General features: G+C 36.3%; 1 protein-coding gene across 1 annotated transcript in view; it reads right to left on the bottom strand.

The window, feature by feature from the left end:
* The window catches only part of LOC106880038 (uncharacterized), a 455,047-nt gene that overhangs the window by 169,045 nt on the left and 259,827 nt on the right, over nucleotides 1–26,175 (bottom strand). The window contains exons 108-123 of the mRNA XM_014929839.3: nucleotides 25,359–25,510; nucleotides 23,228–23,331; nucleotides 22,106–22,261; nucleotides 20,396–20,579; nucleotides 19,663–19,856; nucleotides 17,663–17,851; nucleotides 16,753–16,867; nucleotides 15,246–15,839; nucleotides 14,415–14,644; nucleotides 13,941–14,033; nucleotides 11,028–11,429; nucleotides 8,310–8,386; nucleotides 4,884–4,947; nucleotides 4,319–4,525; nucleotides 1,852–1,963; nucleotides 146–254 (exon numbers count right to left, since the gene is read on the bottom strand). Coding sequence (XP_014785325.3) covers nucleotides 146–254; nucleotides 1,852–1,963; nucleotides 4,319–4,525; nucleotides 4,884–4,947; nucleotides 8,310–8,386; nucleotides 11,028–11,429; nucleotides 13,941–14,033; nucleotides 14,415–14,644; nucleotides 15,246–15,839; nucleotides 16,753–16,867; nucleotides 17,663–17,851; nucleotides 19,663–19,856; nucleotides 20,396–20,579; nucleotides 22,106–22,261; nucleotides 23,228–23,331; nucleotides 25,359–25,510 — 2,982 coding nt within the window. The remainder of the gene's footprint in view (nucleotides 1–145; nucleotides 255–1,851; nucleotides 1,964–4,318; nucleotides 4,526–4,883; nucleotides 4,948–8,309; nucleotides 8,387–11,027; nucleotides 11,430–13,940; nucleotides 14,034–14,414; nucleotides 14,645–15,245; nucleotides 15,840–16,752; nucleotides 16,868–17,662; nucleotides 17,852–19,662; nucleotides 19,857–20,395; nucleotides 20,580–22,105; nucleotides 22,262–23,227; nucleotides 23,332–25,358; nucleotides 25,511–26,175) is intronic.

Raw genomic sequence — 26,175 nt, 5'->3', positions numbered from 1 at the left:
AAAACCAAAAATCATTTTGAATTATGAGAGAGAGAGAGAGAGAGAGAGAGAGAGAGAGAGAGAGAGAGAGAGATTTCAGAAAACACAACTGGTTTTCTAAAATGTTTGGGTTGCATGAAGAAAGGATTTTGAATTTCAAAACTACCTCCAGCTGAGTGAAAACTCTTTGGGTCTTTTTGTTTTAAAGTTTATAATTTTTCCATCACTTGTAAGTAAATCATTTGTTTTGTCATCATCAAATGTTCCACAAAGACCTGAAATAAAAATAGAAATAATTGATTCGCAATAAAAATAATTAATTCATTAAAATGTTTGGTCCTCATACACTGTGTCCTTCCCACCCATCCTTTCCTTCAAAGGTAAATTTGAAATTGTATGCCGTATGGAGTTAATTGTATATTACAGTATATTATATATCAACTGTTTATACAGTATCTTATTATAATATATATGTATGTATATGTGTCGTAAAGTGGGTTCCTGCCACTGGTGTAATGTGTGACTGCCATTATACTGTAGTTGCTGTTTTATGCAAGAGCCATAATAGTTACTAGTTATCAGATACTGCTGTATCTCTTCATACTAATACACTAACTTCTGTCTTAATATCACTGATAGCTCCATAAGACACTGACTAGAACTGTTGACTCTCAACTCTGACTCTTGACCCTCTCTTGATGACCAACTACTGGTGTATTTATAATGGCTCATACCTACCACTTTTTACTGGGAGGGGTATACAGTTTCATTATACAACATCTCCCCTTTTAATTATTTTACTTAATGGCCTCTTTTTCTTTTTTTTTTATATACTCAATATCTTTTCTTCTTGGGGGTCTACTTTCAGGAATTCAGTGTTCTTCCTTTTCCTTTTACACGTAGTTTCGACTTCTTGTAACAGTGTTGGAACCTGAAAAGTATCATATAGCCAATCCATGGGTATTTCTACTCTTGTTAGTTCCTTTTCTATGACTCTTTCCTGAAGCTGATTTCTATATCTCCTTTCCAGTCCATTTCTGCTTCTTACACTATACATCATTCTTCCTATGTATATTACAATTTCTCCTTCTTCCCAGTATTGCTTACCATTTTTGTACATTCTTACATATACCTTATCACCAATTCTAAAGAATTTTGGCATGTCTCTACTAGCATGTATTTTTTCTTTTACTGGTAACAGTTTGGTGAACTTCCTTCTGGTACATTTGGGTTTGGAGTTACCCTGTATACCCTTAAGAATTTTTGGATTGTGACTTCGTCCATGGCTTCCTTATTAGTTCTCTTTAATCTTCTCTTAAAAGTATCTACAAACTGCTTGGCCCTTCCATTTGATCTAGGGTGATACAGTGCTATAGTTTTATGTTATAATGTGAACTTCTCACAGAATCTTTTAAACTCACAGGATACAAACTGTGTTCCGTTATCAGAGACATTTATATCCAGTACACCAAATCTTGTGAACAGCTCATTTAAGAAGTTTATTACTGCATGTGAGGTTGGTCATTTACACCTTGCAGCCTCAGGTCATTTTGTGTAGCTGTCCACTACTATTAAGAAATAATATCCATTTACCGGGCCTGCAAAATCTATATGCAATTGGGACCATGGTACTTTCACTTCTAGTATAAATCTAATGTGTATGCCAACCAATGAGATGTCTTCAGGTGTAAACTTAATAAGTAAACCAACCAGTGAGCTGCCTTTAGGTATAACTTATTATGTGCAAAAGGCAATCAGCAGTCTATTTATAAACAAGATGAGTACAGCAGCCAATCAAATAACACCAGTAATATAATATCTATGACATATAGAAAGAAAGTCAAAGGTCTATAAATAAAACATTTCACTCACCCACAGTGTGTTCAAAATCTGCAGCTGATGCCTTAAACCAAACATTGAGGAAGTGACTGGAACGGCTGTTGGAATTCTGGACAGTAACTTGTCCCCCAGTCGGAAGGTAAACCTAAGGTATGGAAAGCAAATGAAATCATTGAGAGTGTTTTGCTAAGGTAATCTCTATAGATTTTCTAAGTGATGTAAGAGCACTGCTAACACAGTAGAACATGATATTGACTTATAAAACCATTTAATATAGTTTGTAGTATATTGTGGTTGCATAACAAAATACCATGTCCTTGCAAGTCATTGAGAGTGTTTAATGTTTATCTTTTATCTTTTAGTTGTTTCAGTCATTTGACTGCAGCCATGCTGGAGCACCACCTTTAGTTGAACAAGTCGACCCCAGGACTTATTCTTTGTAAGCCTAGTACTTATTCTGTTGGTCTCTTTTGCTGGACTGCTAAGTTACGGGGACATAAACACACCAACAACGTTTGTCAAGCGATGGAGGGGGTACAAAATCCACACACATGTACACACACACACACATGCATATACGATGGGCTTCTTTCCGTTTCCCTCTACCAAATCCACTCACAAAGTTTTGGTTGGCCTGAGGCTATAGTAGAAGACATTTGCCCAGGGTGCCACGTAGTGGTTTAATTTACTTTTCTGGTATAGGTAGGGCACTTTTTTCTAGGCTGTGGTTTATAGATTATATATTATTATTAATTATGTATTATTATAGATTATATATTATCATAGATTATATATTATGTATTATTATAAATTATGTATTATCATAGATTATATATTATCATAGATTATATATTATTGATTGTATATTATTATAGATTATGTATTATTATAGATTATATATTATTATAGATCATATATTATCATAGATCATATATTATCATAGATCATATATTATCATAGATTATATATTATCATAAATTATATATTATCATAGATTATATATTATCATAGATTATATATTATCATAGATTATATATTATCATAGATTATATATTATCATAGATTATATATTATTATAGATTATGTATTATTATAGATTATGTATTATTATAGATCATATATTATCATAGATCATATATTATCATAGATCATATATTATCATAGATTATATATTATCATAGATTATATATTATCATAGATCATATATTATCATAGATTATATATTATCATAGATTATATATTATTGATTTTATATTATTATAGATTATGTATTATTATAGATTATATATTATTATAGATCATATATTATCATAGATCATATATTATCATAGATTATGTATCATTATAGATTATATATTATTATAGATTATATATTATTATAGATTATATATTATGATAGATTATATATTATTATAGATTATATGTTATTATAGATTATGTATTATGATAGATTATATATTATTATAGATTATATATCATTATAGATTATATATTATCATAGATTATATATTATTATAGATTATATATTATTATAGATTATATATCATTATAGATTATATATTATAATAGATTATTATTATATATTATGTATTATAATAGATCATTATCATTATTATAGATTATGTATTATTATGGCTGCCTAACAAAATACCATGTTCCTAAAAAATCATTGAAAGTGTTTTATGTTTGGTTTCTATTCTGGCAAAGGTGGGGCATTTTTTTAGGCTGTGGTTTATAGATGGCACTCTCTCTGCTGTAACCATTTTAGACATTTCTTCTAACATATAGGGACTCTGTGTTGCTATTCTCAAACTGAGATAACATACGGCAATTGGAAAGCCATTGAAATACTTAATAAATTATTTTTGATAATAAACACGAGACATTTATTTGTATCAAGACTGAGTTGAGCATATAAAGTCAACATTGTTGACTTTGTGTGTGTATATGTGTGTGGGGTGGCGTGTGTGTGTGGTGTGTGTATTTGTGTGTGTGTGATGTTTGTGTGCTTATTTCTGTCTCCCTCTGTTCCCTGCTCTTTGAATTTGCCTCTCTCACTCTTTTCCTTGCTCCATATACACATCTATTCTCTCTCTCTTATTTGTCTCTCTTTCTCTCTTATTTCTCTCTCTCTCTCTTATTTCTCTCTCACTCTCTTATTTCTCTCTCTCTCTCTCTCATTTCTCTCTCTCTCTCTCTCTCTAATTTGTCTTTCTCTCTCTTTCTTATTTGTCTCTCACTCTCTCTTTCTTATTTGTCTCTCACTTTCTCTCTCTCTCTCTCATTTCTCTCTCTCTCTTATTTCTCTCTCTCTCTTATTTCTCTCTCTCTCTTATTTCTCTCTCTCTCTCTCTCTCTCTCTCTTATTTCTCTCTCTCTTATTTTTCTCTCTCTCTCTCTCTCTTATTTTTCTCTCTCTCTCTCTTATTTGTCTTTCTCTCTCTCTCTCCTCTCTGCTCTTTAAATAAATAGAAAGAAACAAAGAGACATATATATTTACCATATACTTTCGACCTCCATAAAGCTGTATTATTCTTGTCCCTTCTGTTAGTTCATCGTTTAAGTATAGTTTTACTGTTGTTGAGCCTTTCTTGGTCTTCTTTGTTGCTCCACACCGATCAATTACAATCACATCATCTCCAGACTGAATAGCTACGGCACAATTACATGATGCATGTTTGTTGCAGCTTCTGTAGAAGGTATGTATCTAATGGACAGAAAACAGGTTCATACTTACTAAATGCACGAAGGAGCAAAACCCCTAAATCTATACACTTTATCTAAGACAAATCAGTTTTTGTGAACAATGCTTTGCTGGATGTGCAATGTCAGTATGCATGTACAACTACAGAGGTTCCATTAATGAACATGAAAATAAAATGCTTTAAAAATTTGCATCTCATCCTCCTAAAAAGGACTTAGTGTGAGATTTAATGAGAATTTGGCTGTTACTTCTAGCATATGAAATGTTTTAGTAGAAATTCTTCCATTGGTTCAATATTCAAACGGGTGTTTCATTTTGTAAATTGTAAAATTTTGAAGATATATCTTAGGTAGTTTCTTACCACATAAGGCAGGGTTGTATGCCTATAAAGAACAAATTCCCCTTCGTAGAAGTTGTTATAAAATCTGGAAAAAAAAAAGAAAGAAAAACAATTAGATAAACATTTTAAATGTAAATACAATTTATATAGATAGAAATATATCCTATAAAAGGATAGTTGTTGTTGGCACTCCGTCGCTTACGACGTCGAAGGTTCCAGTTATCTGATCAACGGAACAGCCTGCTCGTGAAATTAACGTGCAAGTGGCTGAGCACTCCACAGACACGTGTACCCTTAACGTAGTTCTCGGGGATATTCAACGTGACACAGTGTGGCAAGGTTGATCCTTTGAATTACAGGCACAACAGAAACAGGAAGTAAGAGTGAGAGAAAGTTGTGGTGGAAGAGTACAGCAGGGTTCGCCACCATCCCCTGCCAGAGCCTCGTGGAGCTTTAGGTGTTTTTGCTCAATAAACACTCACGACGCTCGGTCTGGGAATCGAAACCGCGATCCTATGACCGCGAGTCCGCTGCCCTAACTACTGGGCCATTGTGCCTCCACAATAAAAGGACAAAACAATATACTAAAAGAAACATTTAGTCTGTTTCTTCCATTCCACGAGAATCTTAATGCTTCTCCATTCTTAAGTATGTCACTCTATCTTAGTATGATCTTGAGCTGTTTGGTGCATTTCTTTTGGTTTTCTTGGCTTCTTTTTGCAACTTGAGATAAAAATAACTACTTTGGGAAGAATGTGTACATAATTAAACCTTACACATCAGTCGTTCTTTGGTAAACATGTCTTCAATATTGGAGCTCTTTGCTAACAACAGGATTCTCTTGTTAGGTTTGATTATGCAGTTCTGCCACTTGCTCTCAAGTAGATGCCATAGGTGAAGGTTTCAAGATCCTGTATCTTATGTGTTGAGTCCCGATTTCATATCAATAGATAAAAGCAAGCCTCACCACTACTTTCAATGTACAGCCAGTTTGACATTGATGTCAAAGTCAACCCTTCATACAGAAATGTTATCAAGTTGGCTTAATACAGTCTGTTCTCTATTTGTTTGTCAATTCAGAGGATGTTTGTGATGTAACAACTTTAGAAGTAACATGCTAACATTATATTAACAAATATTAACAAATAATGTGTATGGATGAGGACTGTTGCATAAAGAAGTACCAAGCTCTAATTGTGGTGGGAACTTGTGGGAGGGGTGAACCCAGGAAGATGTGGGACAAAGTGGTGAGAAAGGATCTTTGGATGCTGGGCCACACAGAGGGGATGACAAGGGACCAGAAGATGTGGTGATTTGCTGTACTTGATAAGAAATGTTAAGCTAAGTAAAAATCACTGACTTCCACACATACAGGCTTGTCCTTTCAGGTGCCGGTGCCACTTTAAAAGCACCCGTGCTGGTGCCACTTTGATACATCTGTGCCAGTGTTGCATAAACGCAGTTGTCCCAGTGGCACATAAAAAGCACCCAGCACACTCTGCTAAGTGGTTGGCATTAGGAAAAACATCCTGGCGTAGAAACCATACCACAACTGACAGTTGGCGTTTGAACAGCTCTCTGCTAGTCAGCTCCATGTCAAACCATCCAACCCATGCCAGCTTGGAGAATGAACGCTAAACGATGATGATGAGAATGATGAATATTTGTTGACATAAAAGATATTTGGTTTTGTAATGCCTTTCCTGTGGGTAAGCATGAATAACTGAACCAAAAGCATTGATAGGGGTTTAAATTTATTTAATGCTTGGTCATAGAAGGAAGGAGAATGTCTATGATTTTATTGTAAGGCCCCTGAGATTAGCAGGGGCTATAAAGTGGTGGTGAGGGCTAAAGCATAACTCGTGAAATATACACAAACTGAAGATCTGGCTCAAATATTTGAAAGAGTCTGTTTTGCTAAAGGTATCCAAAAGCCAAATTTATGAAATGTTGGGCAATGGTGTTAACTACAACAGATTAAGTCTTCTGTCAACCAGAAAGGAAATATGCAGTGGTGTGAGTTTCACAATAGGAGTTTTGGGGTTGGTTTTTGACAATCCTCTGTAGTGTCTGTTTATCATCAGATAAACTAGTAACAAATGCATACCTCATACCTCATTACTGTTGAAAATTGAATGAATGATACAAAATCAAACAGATGATAAAAGAATTGATGCTTTAACTGAGAATTAGTAAAAAAAGAAAATATAGCCAAGATTTCATCACAGACACTAGCCTTCTTCAGAGTAGGGGTAAAAGAAACTGAAGCCCTCTAACAACAACTCCTACAAAATTTTGTTACATTCTTTAATAGCTTAAGAAGTTTCATCACAATTTTTGTGTCTCCTTAGTCCTGCTCCAGTATGATTTTCAAATCAGTTTGTCACCACCTTTTATAACTTTTTTCTGCTGGAGAGCTACATAGACAGCAGGGCTACTAACATGTTCTTACAGATATAACAAGTTTAAATAAGAGCCTCAATAAAATAATGCTCCACATCTGAGATGCTGCTGCTGCTGGTATACATATTTGCATTGAAAAATAGTCCATCAGATGTGAAAGTACTCAGCATAAACAAACTCTTCCCAGGTGTATTACCCATACTTTCTCCTGCATTTATACCACTACTTCTCCTTAGAGCTGCCTAACCTAATACTAACACTACTCACACACATGTAATTCACTCATTTCTACTTCTGTTATCACCGTTAGGGAATCAACCCTTACCCTGCAGGTTCCTGAATTAACTACTGGGTTCAGTGCTTCCTGCTCTGAACATCAGCTCTTTGGGATTTCTTCTCAGCTCTGATTTTTCTGCAGTTGTCAACTTCTTAGTGTTTAACCCTTTTGACACATATCTAAGACCCCCACTCTTGGTTTTATGATGCAAATTCCTTGTTTTAAAGTGATCGAAATTAAAACCCCCAGTGAAATTTCATGTTGATATATTTTCTAAACACCAGATTAATAAGGACAAAGATAGTTTTTCTAAATTCTTCCTTATTTTTGAAATTACTTGAAACAAAGGCAGAGAATTTCAGCAGAAATATGGTATCAAAAAGATGAAAGAAATCATTAACCAAATTGATTTCTTTAGTATCAGTAGGGTGAAAAAGGCCACAGTTTCTTTTCTCATGTAGTTCCCAGTTTGGGATCCCCAAAAGGACAATTGAAGATCTGTGAACTTAATTGGATGTAATTATTCAGATCCATATATCTTTTAACTGGGAGATAAAACTGAGAAAATGAAATGACAAACATTCATAAACCTGGGGGCTATGAAAAAATTTATTTAAATAAAAGGAGTTTTTGAGAGAGAATAAAAGATTGAAAAGTGTTGCCCTAAACTAAAGAATTAAGGAAAAAATATACACATAAAAGCAATAAAATTAAATATGTTAATCTCCTCCATGGATGATGAAAATAATGGAATTTTATCGACTTACTTTCCATCAAAGGTTGTCATATGGGGATCATTGATTGATCGGCAAAGGGCATGCTTATCTCGATCTATGATTGTTACCTGATAAAAAAATAAAAAATAAAACAATATAAATAGAAATTATTAATAAATATAATACTTAGAAATTTCAGCTCTTTTCGTGACAGAGGGCTAAACACAGAGGGGAAAAACAAGGATCGACAAAGGGATTAAGTCGATTACATCAACCCCAGTGCGTAACTGGTACTTATTTAATCGGCCCCGAAAGGATGAAAGGCAAAGTCAACCTCAGCGGAATTTGAACTCAGAACATAATGGCAGACAAAATACCGCTAAGCATTTTACTTGGCACCCTAACGATTCTGCCAGCTTGTATTTAGGCAGTGAGTTACATTTTCCAGTGCCCCAATAATTACAGGTATAAAGCTGAACTTGTAATCTAGATAGAGTAATCTGTATGTATGTATGGATGTATATGTCTGTAGATGTCTGTGTGTAGTTTAGAAATGGTGATAAAAATTTGATAATGTGGATTTCTGTCTTCCACCAGACAAAACACTGTGTGGTTTCTTTTATAAATCAGGAAAATCAAAGTGAAAAATCTTTGTCCACAGGAGTTGAACTCAGGATATCCATTTGTAGGGTCTAAGGCAGATGAAGGGACTGTGTCTATTGCTTCTGATGCACCCACCAAGGCTGATAACATCAATGTGATTCTGCTTAAACTGGGGCAAACCAATGACTGCAGCTAAAATCAGTGGGTCAACATTTTGATGAGAAAAGACTGGGTTTGGTTGTTACTTTGGGGCCTGATGAAATTTGGATACAATAAGTGAGTTGAGTTTAAAATATTAATTCAGATACATTAATTGATATCAACACACCACTCCCTTAGTCACTGATACATCACTCCTTAATCAGAAAGATGTCACCCCTTTAGTGAGAGGGGACAATCAGTTTTATGAAACTAAGGTCATCACTGATGGATATTTTATTGACCCTCAAGGAATAAAAGACAAAGTTGATGGCAGCAGTATTTACCCTTTACTCTCTTTTACTCTTTTACTTGTTTCAATCATTTGACTGCGGCCATGCTCGAGCACCGCCTTTAGTCGAGCAAATCGACCCCAGGACTTATTCTTTGGAAGCCTAGTACTTATTCTATCGGCCTCTTTTGCCGAACCGCTAAGTTACGGGGACGTAAACACACCAGCATTGGTTGTCAAGCGATGTTGGGGGGACAAACACAGACACACAAACATATACACACACATACATATATATATATATATATATATATATATATATATATACATATATACGATGGGCTTCTTTCAGTTTCTGTCTTCCAAATCCACTCACAAGGCTTTGGTCGGCCCGAGGCTATAGTAGAAGACACTTGCCCAAGGTGCCACGCAGTGGGACTGAACCCAGAACCATGTGGTGTGCAGACAAAATCTAACTACACATAACTAAATGTTACAAAGCACTACAGCCAGTTGTACCAATTCTGTCAGTCTAATCCTGCAATTTCTTAGAAATGATGATTTCTAAATAGGCACAAAGCCTATTTGGCCACATCTGCAAGATGAGAACCAGAGGGCTACCGCACCAACTTTTATGGTGGCAGCAACTCACACACAGAAGAATCCAATTTGCACACCAAAGAAGATATGGGTGAAACAAACTGAGGAAGAACTGAGGTCACAAGGTCTTGACCACAAGCATGTTAAGGCTTTAGGAAAGTGGGTTATACATCATTAGATGTACACCTGACTTTCCTATATTAAATTAGGAATTGAACGGAACGCAGAACTCCAAACTATCAACACAAACAACATTTATTCAAGGTGGAAAATATACATCTTTAATCTTGTTTGTTGAGACGTCTTCGGTGTGTGAGAACATGGTTGTTGGGACGTTGGTATATTGATGTGAGCTGTCTAGCGTGAGTTCGAAAGATGGAGAGACAGCTAGACACGTCCTTGCTCAATTGCTGGCCAGCAAGAAAGAGATCGATCAAAGCGGGAAAGCTTGGATGTTGAAATCCACGCATGCGTGGCTAAGGATGCAGCAATGGCGACTATGCCTTTTTGGCGCCATATGACGTCACTACAAGGCCAATGCCATGGATCGAAAAGCATGAAATAACATCACCACCAGATTCTCTCATCTAGTGGTACCGACAGTAAAGTATTGATTGAAAGGACAACCTCCGCATCCAGTCACCAGCTATGGATTAAATTATAATAAGACGGTGAAGAGGAGGAACTATATACACAGCTAAACCACATGCAGTTATTTAAATAAATTTATTTCTCAAACGCGTGATAATGCTATAAATAGTGTGATCAGGATAAATTATCTATTTATTGCAGAAAAATACACTACTGGCCAGCCATGAGACTCGAACTCACATTTCTATTTATAGCATTATCACGTGTTTGAGAAATAAATTTATTTCTGTTCTTACAATACATCTCAACACTTCTAAAAAAGAACAAACTTTGTTTGCTTACTTTCATCGTAAAGTTATTTAAATGTTTTTTGCTATATATTATTTACTACTCTTTGCAAGGACAGATAAATAAATCTCTCTCCATGGCCACCACCCAACAAAGTGGCTGCTATACCTTTCTCAGATCAAACCCTTCTGCCTTAAATAACAACAACAAAAGCAAATAATGAAAGAAAACAAAAATAAAAACAAAAAATGGCTTACTTTTGTGCTACCCAATTCCACAGATGTTTCTACAATACTGTTAAAGAGTATTTCAATAGTCAAAGTTACTTGTCGCTTCTGATTCTTGTCACTAAGTCCATCTATCGCTGCTTTTACAGGAATATGCATGGTATTATTATGGCCTTTTGTATCAAAGTTGTACTTGCAAAAGTTCTCTTCGTTTTCCAGATTTCCTTGCCAAGCAAACACAGCTTGGGTAATTGAAAGTTTGTTGGAACACTTTAATTCTGAGGATTTCTGTTCAATAACTGGTACTACAAGAACTTGACAGTACTGTTTACGGTCTTCCGTACGACATAAGAGACGCGGAGGAATGGTGGAAAAGACTTCAATGAAACCAGATTTTCCTCCTTCTTTGATGGTTAAAGTTTTTGTTTTTAGCTAAAGAGAAAGAGAGGAAAAACAGAAGATATATAGAAGCAAGGACATTATATTTTCAGAATGTATAAATTTACTAAGCTTTGCCCCAGTCTGGCCACAACTGAATGGCTGAAAGGAGCAAAAGAGCTACATATATATATAAACATAAGTATATGTAAATATGTCTGCATGATTTATTCTTTTATTCTTTTACTTGTTTCAGTCACTTGAGTGCAGCCATGCTGGAGCATCACCTTGAAGGGTTTCAGTTGAAAACAATCGACCCCAGGGCTTATTCTTTAAGCTTAATATCAATTTATTCCATCAGTCTCTTTGGCTGAACTGATAAGTCACTGGGATGTAAACACACCAGCACCAGTTGAGGGACAAACACAGACACAAACACACACACACACACACACACACACACACACACACACACACACACACACACACAATGGCTGTCTTTCAGTTTCCGTCTACCAAATCCACTCACAAAATTTTGGTTGGCACGAGGTTATAAGAGAAGGCACTTGTCCAAGGTGTCAAACAGTAAGGCTGAACCCAGAACCATGTGGTTGGGAAGCGAGCTTCTTACCACACAGCCACACCTGTGCCTATTTGTTTGATTTGTTTTTCAAATAAATAAATTTAAATGCAAACAAATTAAAACAAGTAAAAACATCAATATATTAGGCCCCCAAATTCCATCTCTTTCCATTCAAGAAAACGGTTTTAAACAATTTTAAAACTTCAAAAACAATAGCAGTGATAAGTTCATTTGCTGGCAGAATTATGAAATGGTCATGCCAAGGACAAATATCCAGATGAAAGAGTAGGATGAAAGAAAAGAGAGAAAGGACCCCCTTCATTCATGAATGGCCATGGGATTACACCTAGAAAGCTGCCTTCTGAGGTACAAGTCTGGGCAAGGTTGTTTATGGAAGACCAGCAGTCGTCCATGCATACCAGCCTCCCCTCTCCATGCCACTATTGTTACCCAAGGGAAAGGCAAAGGCCAATATAGCTTGGCACCAGCTGAGTGAACTGGAGCAATGTGAAATAAAGGACACAACACAGCTTGGTTTGGCCATTGGACTCCCTACTTCATGAATGCAAACTTGATGCTCTAACCACTGAGCTATGCACCTTCTACATACAATAACAGGCACCATGTATGCCAAGATGGCCTTTCAATCTTAAAAATCCCTTCAACAATAGATCAGGGTTTCTCAATCATTTTTTGCATATAGAACCCTTTGATTCCTATTTTACTCTAATGCTCACCCAACCCCTGTTAAAAGAGATTATTCTTTTACTCTTTTACTCTTTTACTTGTTTCAGTCAGTTGACTGCGGCCATGCTGGAGCACCGCCTTTAGTCGAGCAAATCGACCCCAGGACTTATTCTTTGTAAGCCTAGTACTTATTCTATCGGTCTCTTTTGCCGAACCGCTAAGTTACGGGGACGTAAACACACCAGCATCGGTTGTCAAGCGATGTTGGAGGGACAAACACAGACACACAAACACACATATATACATATACATATATACGACGGGCTTCTTTCAGTTTCCGTCTACCAAATCCACTCACAAGGCTTTGGTCGGCCCGAGGCTATAGTACAAGACACTTGCCCAAGGTGCCACGCAGTGGGACTGAACCCGGAACCATGTGGTTGGTAAGCAAGCTACTTACCACACAGCCACTCCTGCGCCTAAATTTTTATTATTAAATATTACTAGGAACTGCATTGAAAAAAGGTTAAAATACTTTATGCGTCATACAAGTATAACCAATTTATTGCTCATAAGCTTTAACACCAAAACCTTACATGAACCCCCAAGGGATCATATGGACTCTGGCTGAGAACCACTGCATCGGATGAAAGGTGTTGAATGACAAAATCATTAGAGCATCACATAAAATGTGTTGCAAAATTTGTTTCTATGCACAACAATGTGAGATCAAATCCTGCTGAGGTCTGTTTTGCAGTTCAGCTTTCTGGGGTTTATAAAAAGAAAAGAATGTATTAACTGAGTGCTGAAGCAGCCCCCCCCCCCCCCAAATTCCCTACCTGGGTCTTTCACTAGATCAAGGGTAGGTTTAAGGTTGAGGGAGTGTCTCTATCACCTGATGACCACATAGGCCATTAAAACACAATGCATGTTACCAAATCAGCCTTATTTCTGAGTGACAGCCATAATTCAGTGTTAGATCATCTTGACTCTGAGTGATGCAAGAGGCAACTGGTCGGCAATAAAGGACAACCAGCTGCAAAATACTATCTCATAAAGCCCTAACCAACACATACCAGCAGGGAAAAGCAGAAAAACAACAAAAACAGCAACATGATGGAGGTACTGGTGATAGTAGTGATGATAATGATGATGACTGTATTGGATCATGTGGAAATATTGATTAGTGTCTTATACCAGAGAAGAGCTAAGTATTGCACATCAAGAGACTTCCCCTTTGTTCTAGAGGGTTTTTAAGGTATTTGACTATTATTTCTAATTACAGAAATACTTACCCCAAAGAGAACATCTAACATTAAACTCTTTCTCCAAAATGTTTTTGTGGCTGCACAGTTAGACTTCACACAAGCAGAAACTTGGCAATAAATCTGTTGATAAAAAAAATAGTTAACAAATTAATTGATCATAATTAGAGAAACATGAATGATTGACAAATGTAATTAACAAATTAGTTGATTGTAATTATGAAACTGAATATTAAAAGAAAAAGAGAAAATTACTGTTTAACCCTCCAACATTTAAACCAACCATATCTGCCCAAATATTGGATCTGTTCAAACTGACCAGATCCAGCCTTTCACATTTACTCTACAATGTCATTCTAAAGAGAAACAATCACATTACCAAAATCTCAAAGTTATGAAATAGTCCATTATTCATTCAAAACAATGTTTATAAATTAGTATTTGAGCAATCTAAATACTAAAGGGTTAAATATAAGCCAGGATATTTCTTATTCATCAACTCACTTTGTCTCTGAGCTTCAGCTGTTTCATACTGGATTCATTAACTGAGTGGAAATACTGGCCATCTGGTAAAACTGATGAATCAGAAATGATAACATCATTCAAGCCCCACTGCACGTAGTAATGGAGATTGTCATGTGCAAGACGTTGAAAATTACAAAAGGCTGTAATAACATCTGCTTTTTCATTGTATTGGAATTTAATTGTTGGCCGTTCTGGGAATTTTAGGGGCTCTGAAAATAAGAAAGAAAAAAAGAAAAGAATTGAAGAAATGTTCTTTTCACATATTTACATCATTGAAACACTGATTATATTTTTTGAAACCAGTCTATCTCACCCCATTCCTTTCTTTTTTGTGCCACAAACACCCCCCCACACACACACACACACATCTTCAAAAAAGTTTTTATTAAAACTTCATTGAATTTTCCCCGCAAGAGTTCTAGATACAGAGTAGAGCTATTCTTTCTTCATAGTTTGAAGATAAACTACCAAGTGTCTTTCATCACACACTACTTTCACTTGCTACTTTGTTATGCCCAACCATTCTGAAGTCCCTTACCATACCAAAATACTCAAAATATCGCCAAGCCCCACTAGCGGGGCTTGGTAATCAGCTAGAGATCAAGTGTTGAATTGAATCAGTGGAGGGAAATTTAAATCCAGATACGACAACCATATTTTGAGCTTTCTCTCACTTTCCCTTTCTCTGTACATATGCAGATATATGCAGATGTACGTACATACATACATTCAGGCATACAAATATACAAACATACATGATGATCCATAAAAGCTGATAACATCTAAAAAGGTAGTATGAGAATGCCATACCTGTGAATACATTTAGAGCCTTAACAATCTTTATTTCGGCTGTAATTATTCTCCAGCTCCCAGTGGTGAAGTAACTTTTCACATTCGCGGACCCAATCAGTATCTTTGAACTGCACTGTAACTTCATGGTTTTTAGTAATGTATACACCTTTGTAGAAGTTTTCATCTTCCCATCAATACTCAAAGAGAAGCCAAATTGTTCACTCCAAGAAATTTGTACATCAATAAATTTTTCCTTTAGAGATATAGGTGTAGATATGAGCCATTCTTTCTTGATAGTTTGAAGCCGAACTATCAAGTGTCTTTTATCATACATTACATTCAAACCACACGTGTCCTTTTCTGTTGTTATAATGTATGAAGTTTTGTCAGTTTTATGAAGCTTCAAATAGAAGGAGAAGGTTACTCCTAAGGGACAATGTTCTGGATTTAACAAACATTTTGGTAACTCGGTAAGAATTATCCATTTTATTTTTCCATTTATGGATAATGATGGCTCACCAAATGGTCCTTCAACTATGTTCAACTGATGTGAGAAATTTGCTATTATTAAACTTTTATTGAGAACCTTCTGGAATATTTTTATGTCGGTTTCTGCAGAAATAAACAGAATTTATGTTAAAACAATAATAAACAGAGAAAAGAAAAAAAAAACAATGGGATGTATAATTACTTAATATATTTATCAAATATCATAATTAATCAAATTATAAAAGTTATTTCATTGTCAAATTATGAATTTCTAATATATCAAAGTGCAAAGTGATGTGATTTATGGGATTGTAAAATGATCAATTTATAAAAAGTTTTCCATTTTCTCAGATTATGGAGAGACAGGCTCTAATCTTCTGATTCAACTAAGGAATCTAGGTTTCTAAGAGGTTATTCTGTTGCTGGTACAGTCTGTAACACACAACGAGCTGGCACTCCGTCGCTTACGACGTTGAGGGTTCCAGTTGATCCAATCAACGGAACAGCCTGCTCGTGAAATTAACGTGCAAGTGGCTGATCACTCCACAGACATGTGTAACCTTAACGTAGTTCTCGGGGATATTCAGCGTGACACAGAGTGTGACAAGGCTGACCCTTTGAATTACAGATACGACAGAAACAGGAAGTAAGAGTGAGAGAAAGTTGTGGTGAAAGAGTACAGCAGGATTCGCCACCATCCCCTGCCGGAGCCTCGTGGAGCTTTAGGTGTTTTCGCTCAATAAACACTCACAGCGCTCGGTCTGGGAATCGAAACTGCGATCCTATGACCGAGAGTCCACTGCCCTAATCACTGGGCTATTGCGCTTCCACATCAGACACAACACCTCACCAAGAAAGGGTGTTCAGCCATAAAAAACTATGCAAAAACAAACACAGAAGTCTGGTGCAGTCTTCTGCCTAACCAGCTCCTGACAAACAATATAACCCATGCAAGCATGGAAAACAGATGTTAGATGATGATGATAATGATGAAGTCTTTTGAAGTGTTAAATTCATGTTATGACCTAATACTTACTGTTAATAATGGACCAGCTATTTGGTAACTTCTCAGGATAACAAACATTGGTAAAATTGGTGACATCCACATATCCCCGAGGATAACACTCCTTGTTAATAGTGCAAATGCTTTTCTGGAATAAACAATTTTGTATCCAATATAGCAACAATTAAAATTAAATATGACTAAAGAGAACTACATGCAAAAAAATTAAACCAGTTTCTCTTTCCTGTATCCATTAGGCAGGGAGTAATCTTAAGGCTCACCCCCTAATCTACCTTTCTACATTGTGTCTATTACGCAAAGACAATTCCTCTCTCTCTGCCATATCTATTCCCATGTGGTGTAATGATTTGATAAACATAATTTGTGGAGATTCAGGTTTTCCAGGAAAACTTGGAATTGGAAGTGTGACTACTTTGTTATGTCCATATCTTTTATTCTTCTACTGAATTCAAGTGTGTAGCTACTTAAATTAACACAAATACTGGTAAGTTAGTATTTATTTTATTCACCTGGATGACAAAAGACAATGTTGAAATAGGTAAGATTTGAAAAATTTTCTCACAGTGTTACACAAACCGATAATCAATAAACAGAGTTGAATTAATCAATACACAGTTATAGCAACACCTAAAGAAAATCATAAGAATTTATCAATCATTGACAATTTTATCAGTTATAAAAGTATTGCTATTGTCCTTTCTGATCAACAGTAAAATGCAAATATGATTCACCTTTATCACCATCGTTGGCCAACATGCCATGCTTGTAAAGACCTGTTGAACTGAGTGAAATCATTGTCATGGCTGATGCTGGTACCTTCTGACTGGCACCTGTGCTGATGGCATGTAAAATTCACCATTCAAGCATGGCTGATGCACACAAATACAGAAAGAGAAAAGTGAGTAACTGAGTGAATACTTACTTTGGTAATACATTCAGTAACTGTACAATTTGAGAAACATTTGGAGTCATAGAGAATATAGACCAAAGCGTTGCTCCAAGTGATACCATTGTTACTGACAGACACATTGTAGGCACTCGCTGGTGGCACTTTGCAGTAGATACTTTGGGTGCTGAGTAAAGTTCCTTGGGTATAAAAAGATTTACCATCCTGAAATGGTGGAAAAAACAAGTTTTATATAAAGAACAAATATAAAAATTTTTGTGTTCACTGTTGTTGTTAAAGCCTGGGGTTACCAACCAGGTCAACCATCAGCCTTGAGACCTGGGGTCAAAAGTGTCTTGATGATAACCTTGCCAAAACAGTGCATCTAATGTGTATTTCATTTCTGAACTGGAAGTAATGAAATTTGAAGGAAATTTTGCTGGTATTTCTAGCAGATCAAACAAGAAATAATAAGTAACAAAATACTTAAAAGGCGTTTTTGGTGCCTTGTCATCGTTAGGATTGTAATTAAGTGAGATGATGATGGTGGCAGTGATAGTGATTTTTGCTCATGCTGATGGCAATGATGATGATGATGACTTTGGTTTGTTACTGTTGTTGTTATAAGTGTTGCTGGTGGTAATGAAGACAGTGATACTGGTGAGGTTGTTGCTGTTGTTTAATGCAAAATCAGCCTTGATCAAGCAAATCTATGACCAAAGACATTCCAACCGAGGCCACCCTGTCCTAGAAGTATGTGAGGAACCACATTATCCTAGATGTACTTGTGCAGTGTACCATTTTCTTAGTGTGTGATTCAAAAGAGATTTCACTAGTATTTCTAGAGGGCCGAGTAACAACATGGAGGTACCTAAAGTACCCTTCAGTCCCACATTCACTAAAACCACCATTGCAACATCTTAATCATCATCATCAACAATGTCGTCATCGTCGTCATCATCATCATCATAACCACCATCTCCAACAACAACTTTTTTGTTGTTTAGCCTTGAGTAAAAGAACCAATGATCAAAACATTCCAGTGATGACCATCCTGTCTATCTTAATCAGACTACACTGTCCAATGGATCCTTCCTTTTTTTGTTTTTAAAGAGAGTAGGGGTGTGTTTCAAGGGAGATTTTGTTGCTGTTTATGCAGGTTGAACATGTATGTAAGGCACCCTTGTTATTGATGATGATGATGATGATGATTAGCTCTCAAGAAGCTATAATGACTGTTGGGCTTCCTTAAACAACCTTGCCCAGACTTGTGCCTTGAAGGGTAACTTTCTAGGTGCAATCCTATAGTCATTCATGACCAAAGAGGGTCTATCCTTTTACAAGAAAGGTTCTCTTGTTGTTGTTGGCACTCCGTCACTTACAACGTCGAGGATTCCAGTTGATCCGATCAACGGAACAGCCTGCTCGTGAAATTAACGTGCAAGTGGCTGAGCACTCCACAGACACATGTACCCTTAACGTAGTTCTCGGGGATATTCAGCGTGACACAGTGTGTGACAAGGCTGAGCCTTTGAATTACAGGCACAACAGAAACAGGAAGTAAGAGTGAGAGAAAGTTGTGGTGAAAGAGTACAGCAGGGTTCGCCACCATCCCCTGCCAGAGCCTCGTGGAGCTTTAGGTGTTTTCGCTCAATAAACACTCACAATGCCCGATCTGGGAATCGAAACCGCAATCCTATGACCGCGAGTCGGCTGCCCTAACCACTGGGCCATTGCGCCTCCACTAAAAGGTTCTCTATAGTATGACTAAAAAGCACCCCACCTCTCAACTTTGTGGGGCTACCCCTCTCCTAAACAGTTTACATGATATATGTCTGAAGCCAGAGCAAAGTAGGTTGAAAGCAGATCCACTTGATAATTTCAATATCATATTACAAAAATCAATATAAAAATGCTTAAATATTCATTTTAAATAATTTTCAGTTTTTAAACAAAAAAGTTTTTGCTGCTAAACGTATCCATTGCAAAAATATTAAAAGAAAACCGAAACTAAAATACACAGATTTGATACATACCGCGGAAGAGATGAAGCGACATGTGAGATTAATTTTGTCTGTGAAACCTTCTCCAGAAATTTGAATCCTATTCTGACATTTTGGTAGATTGATATCACAGATGTTCCCACCTTCAATGCTATCCAGTTTTGGAGGAACATTCTTTTTAACGGAACAAGTTTCTCCAGTGTAATCTCCAGTACACACACATTCTCCTGAAGAAAAAGAAAAGAAAAGGAATGGTTCATGTAGTTATGCAATTGAAGTTACAAGTCTATGTAATTATTATCTTGTGTGTGTTTGTGTGTGTGTGTGAGAGAGTGTGTGTGTGTGTGTGTGTGTGTGTGTGTGTGTGTGTGTGTGTAAAACAATGAAACAAATTACAAACATGCTGCTCTAATTATGTGTCATGTCTTCTGATTTCTTCTGACAAAGCCAACGATGGCCATCCAGCTTGACTCTGTCTAATGGTCTCAATAAACCTTACATACATGTAACATCCTGACTTACTGTTTTACTTCATGTAATATCTATTTCAGAGACAATTTTTGAAGCACAGTTTTCAGGCCTTCATGTTCTTCTTTCACTTCTGACACTGGGTCCATGTAATCGGCTAGCCCCCCCACCACCCCGGCCATCCCCTAAATTTCAGGCCTTGTACCTATAGTAGAAAGGATTATTAAACAAAAGTTCTCAATATAAGACACTGAAATGACAAAGGAAGACATTGTGACAGTCTGTAAAATAGATTTACCTTTCACACATTCACCATTTCCATTGCAATCATCAGTACAAATTGTATCGACAGTGTCAGGTGGCTGGCTGGTACCACTGATATTATCCTTCTTCCAATTATCAGTGTCTGTCTTCAAAAGATTCTCACACTGTGCTTTGATGTCTTCATACATGGCCTCTCGCCAACCTAAGTTGTCTGTCATCTGAAAAATAGTAATAAAAGAAAATTAAGTATCACCATTACCATATCACACACATGGCGAGCTGGCAGAATCGTTAGCACGTCAGGCGAAATGCTTAGCGGTATTTCGTCTGCCGTAACGTTCTGAGTTCAAATTCCGCCAAGGTCGACTTTGCCTTTCATCCTTTCGGGGTCGATAAATTAAGTACCAGTTACGCACTGGGGTCGATGTAATCGACTTAATACCTTTGTCTGTCCTTGTTTGTCCCCTTTATGTTTAGCCCCCTGTGGGCAATAAGGAAATATATATCACACACACACACACACACATGTACTCTTTACTAGTCACAGTCATTGGTCTGAGGTCATGCTAGAGCACCAACTACCTCATCCACTCAGTGTGAGGGTTGGCTGGAAAGTTCTTAGGCTGACCAAGATACTCTCATTGAATATGACCAGATGAGGTTTATCTTTCATAAACATCCACCACACACCTTTCGATTTGCAGTCCATACACTTCTTCCATAGGTGTTGCAGTGGATTGAATCCCATTGGTTAAGAAGTTTTCATCCTCTCGGTCAAAAATGTCATCAACAGCAGACATGACATGAACATCACTGCAATACTGCTTCTCAGTCAAGTGCTTTTTTCATATTGGGGAACAGATGTTAGTCAGATAGAACCAAATCAGAATAGAAAGGGTGATCTATCAGCAAAAAGCCACAGTAACTCACAGAAGACATTGAAACCAAGGACTTATGTGCCAGTTTCCCTGGGCGTTTGGTCTTGATTTCTGCTGTGATTGCTGCTTTCAGTTCACCAATTGTTTGAGGTTTGTTCTGGTAAGCATTATCCTTGAGATACTCGCACAGATAAAAATATGGTGGGGTTCAAGTCTGGTGAATCTGGTGCCCACTCAATGCCACACTTCCTGATGAAATCGCTCTCTCAGCCAGGCTAGGGAGTCATTTCATGCATGGTGGGGTGGCCCCATCTTGTTGGAACCACTGTTCAACTCAATCTATCCCTCTACGTCGTTTTATTCAAAGATATGTGGGTTTTGTCTTTTTGTGGGGTCATAAAGTAAATTTACAACTTTTGTCTTTATTAATTTTCATAGCATTTCACTGTTAAAAGCTTATAGAATCCATTTTTAGAGTATAGCTTATAAATTATCACCCATGTTAAGTTAGTTTAGCCATGGTATCTCACCACTTAGTTGGGTGATAGACATAACAACTACTTAACAGGGGTGCTACAAAAAAAAAGGGAAAAAGTTTAACAATCGCTGATGTTGTGGGATCAGTACCCTAAGGCATGTATGTCAAGACACCTTGGACGAAGGGAACAGCAGAAAAAAGCAAAGACAGATCGCTAGAACGAGATGGTGAAAAGATCAAGAGCATGATGGTAGAGACGTGTGTGTGTGTGTGTGTGTGTGTGTGTTAACATGGTAGGTGTGTCCTTCAATTATATGATAGAGAATAATAACAGGGTATACTTTTACATGTGAATCTCAGATTTTGAAGAATTCTTGCTGATATTTACCATTATGTCAGTCACACAAGCTTCCACCGATGTTCCTACATTGAGATCTTTAACTGCTTCACAAGAAGAAAATGATTTCTTGAGAGAAAGGAAGGTTTGACATTGTCCTCTTGCTTGGTCTTCTGTTATACCACTTTGAGTTACATTGGGTTGTTCCTGGACAGAAAATATGAGAAAGATATATATATATATTAAAGAACAATCAAAGCAAAAACAACGAAGTTAATTGTTGAATTTTATATTTCTTCATCATCGACATTGTCATTGTTGACATTATTAACAAAACTACCACTGCTACCAACATTAGAACCATTGCCTTCTTCCTCCCCTCCTCCTCTTCTACACTCATTCCTCTTCCTCCCCCCTCTCCCCTCTTCTTTCCCCCCTCCTCCTTCTGCACAATGGTGTACAATAGTGTGTGGATGAAATTTTTAAACTTTTATATTTAAAATTTATTTTTATATTTTTAAAAAATTAATTTTTATATTTTTAATATTTAATATTTTTAATTTATTTTTATATTTAAAAAAAAATTATTTTTAATATTTTATATTTTTAATTTATTTTCATATCTTTTTAAAATTTATTTTTATATTTCTAATATTTTATATTTTTAATTTATTTTTATATTTTTTTAAAATTCATTTTCATATTTTTAATATTTTATATTTCTAATTTATTACATATGTTTGGAGGAAGGAGCTGTGCCTGTGTATTTTGCATCCCCTCTCAGACTATCAAGATTGATTACGTCAAGGAAGAACTGTTTTAAATCATCTAAAAATACAGAAACCCAATATTCACTTTCCATATACAGTAGAACCTCACAGTACAAGTGCCCTATTGTACCAGTAATTTGCTGTACAAGCTGAGACTAGTGTAAACTTTTATAGTACAAGCAGAAATCCACAGTATGAGCAAACAAATTATCCCAACTCTGTGTCATGCTGAATCTCCTTGTGAACTATGTTAAGGGTACATGTGTCTGTGGAGTGCTCAGCCACATGCATGTTAATTTCACAAGTAGGCTGTTCCATTGATCAGATCAACTGGAACCCTCATCATCGTAACTGATGGAGTGCCAGTATAGATGGATAGATGGATGGATGGATGGATACATACCCCTGCAACATAGTCTTCATCATATTCAAATTCTTCCGATTCTTCTCCCAAGCACTTCCTTGGATAGGCTGCTTCTTTCCAGTAGAAATCAGTTACATCAGTATCTGAGGAGAGAAACCATAATGACAAAAATATAGAGAGGTGGATAAACAAAGACAGAATTTCTTCAGAATTACTGAGACATACAAAAAGTTATTACTCTCTTTACTCTTTTACTTGTTTCAGTCATTTGACTGTGGCCATGCTGGGGCACCGCCTTTTAGTCGAACAAATCGACCCCAGGACTTATTCTTTGTAAGCCTAGTACTTATTCTATCGGTCTCATTTTGCCAAACCGCTAAGTAACGGGGACGTAAACACACCAGCCTCGGTTGTGAAGCGAAGTTGGGGGGACAAACACAGACACACAAACATATACACACATACATATATACACATATATACATATATACGACGGGCTTCTTTCAGTTTCCATCTACCAAATCCACTCACAAGGCTTTGGTCGGCCCGAGGCTATAGTAGAAGACACTTGCCCAAGGCGCCATGCAGTGGGACTGAACCAAGAACCATGTGGTTGGTAATTTTTAGAACTTCATAAAATAACATTTTAGCCATCTAAAACCACGCAAAAACTACTAAATTCATTTAAAATTTATTCATATATTTTTCTGAGGGTTTTGTTCTTTTTTTGTGTTGTTGCCTCAGGTCTCTGCCACTCCTGAAACTCACAATGGCATCAAAATAAAATTTCTAAGTATCACAAGCAAAAACAGAAAGAAAACTCTGCAAATTGATGACATCAACATTTCCTCTGAACTGTGGCTGCGGTGAGGTCACAATGGATTGACAGAAAAACCAAATCTTGACACCCAGCAAAATAATTGCAAAGTAAATTTCACAGTCTTTGTTTGTTATCAGATGGTTGAAATAGTCATTCTATGATGTATTTAGGTCTCAGATGCCAGATAAAGACAATTCTAAAATAAACAGTTTGAAACATTTGTGGAAACATTTATACTTGAACTCATGAACATGTCTTCAGATTTCCTTCAGCTCAAGTTAATATGTTGTTGACCTAAAAATCAAAGCCATTCTTAATTAGCACCTCTGTTAATGAGCAATTCTATTAAAAGGCAACGGTTTGTCACCTCTTTTTAAGTAAACAACTTCAAGCTGTTTTCCTTCAGAACTGACTGGTCTCATACCCTGTCCCCACACCCAGCTCATTCTTACCTACTCATATCTCAACTGTTCATCCCCTTTACTTTGTCTTCCTCATTCAGGCCCTAACAAATCACTTTTTTTTAGCCCCATTCATTCTTTTCTTGAACACCATTTCTCTACAATTCTCTCACTGTCCATGTTTTTTCTTTCTTGAAACTGTCAATTTAAACCTATTCAAGATAAACATTAATTGATCTTACCAGTCTTGGAGAATTGTGAAGATTATGAGCTTAGTACCTTCTTGTAGACTAGTGCTTTTCAAAGTGGGTCTGAGGACAGTGGAAAATTTTTATGCCTGTACAAGGAGCAAAGAGGGCACTAGGGGCTTCTTTTAATTGCCCTAAATTTTAAAGATAGTGTTGATTTTTATTCTCTGTATTTGGTTCATATAATTGATTGAAATAAAGTTGCAAGCAGGCAGAATTGTTTGCACATCAGGTAAAATGCTTAGTGGCATATCATCCATCTGAGTTCAAATCTCACTGAGGTCAACTTTAGCTTTTATCCTTTCAGGGTCAATAAAATGAGCACCAGTTGAGCTCTGGGGTTGATGTAATCATCTTATCCCTGACCCAAGAGCTTGCTGACCTTGAAACCAATATGAGAGGTTGAAATGTGGCTTTTCCCATTCCATATCATACAAATGAGTTGAATCATGTGTAAGTACGAGTTTAGTAAGGATCAAGCTGTTGGCAGTAACAGTTTGTGGAGTATTTCATTTTAGGGGTATTGAAAGGGTGTTAGCAAAAGAAAGGAGTCAATATTTAAAAAAGTTTGAGAAGCAAAACTTTTGGCCAAATCCTTATATGAAAAAGGATAAGTTCCAGCATCTTTGATACAAACAACAAAGATGATCTCATGTGAAAAGATTAATTAATTAAGGATTACAGGAGATTACGGTACTTACTTGATTTTTTCTTCTGATAACAGAAATTAACATCACCAGTTGCTGAACATTTACTCTTTGTGCCATTCACATTCTGACAATAAATAACAGTGTCGTTTTTCTCTTCAGTTTCTGGACAGTAGCCATTGTAAAGAGAGTCGGTTTTATTTAACCTGAAAAAAAGATAAACGAGCATTATGTGTATGTGTGTGTGCTCATGGATGCATGTGTGTATTCATACATACATACATAAATATATATATATATATATATATAGGGAGAATTCACAAAAAAACAACAGACGAAGACAGGTGGTGTAGAAAACAAACAGATGTATTAGTATAACGCTCAGGAATAGAGAAAGTCTTTAACGTTTCGAGCCTACGCTCTTCAACAGAAAGGAACACAGAAAGAAACAAGGAGAGAAAAAAAAATGGATGGATGGATGGATGGATGAATAGATAGATAGAAGCATACATACATACATTATACATACCCTCAACACATGCATACACACACATATACATACATGCACATACATACACTATATACAAATTATTTCAAATATTGATGCTATTAATAGTTTAATGACCATAATTAAGCATTATTCTGTAATTTGATTATTTATTCTAATATTTTTTATGATTATGATTTCTTGAGAGAAACCAACTTTGTAAATCTATGTTATAATTTCTTATGTTCACTCAACTCTTTGACTCTTCTGATATCAGAGTTGGTGGCATCAAGAATACATCAACTTATAATGCTTTTCTTACTGTTAAAGAGTCTGATTAGTTTGAACTTAAGGTTAGAAAGAAAGTTGGACTTCTGGGCTTTA

Source organism: Octopus bimaculoides, chromosome 22 (genome assembly GCF_046866305.1).
Source record: "Octopus bimaculoides isolate indiv1 chromosome 22, ASM4686630v1, whole genome shotgun sequence".
Taxonomy (NCBI): domain Eukaryota; kingdom Metazoa; phylum Mollusca; class Cephalopoda; order Octopoda; family Octopodidae; genus Octopus; species Octopus bimaculoides.
This window is presented reverse-complemented; position numbering and strand designations above follow the sequence as displayed.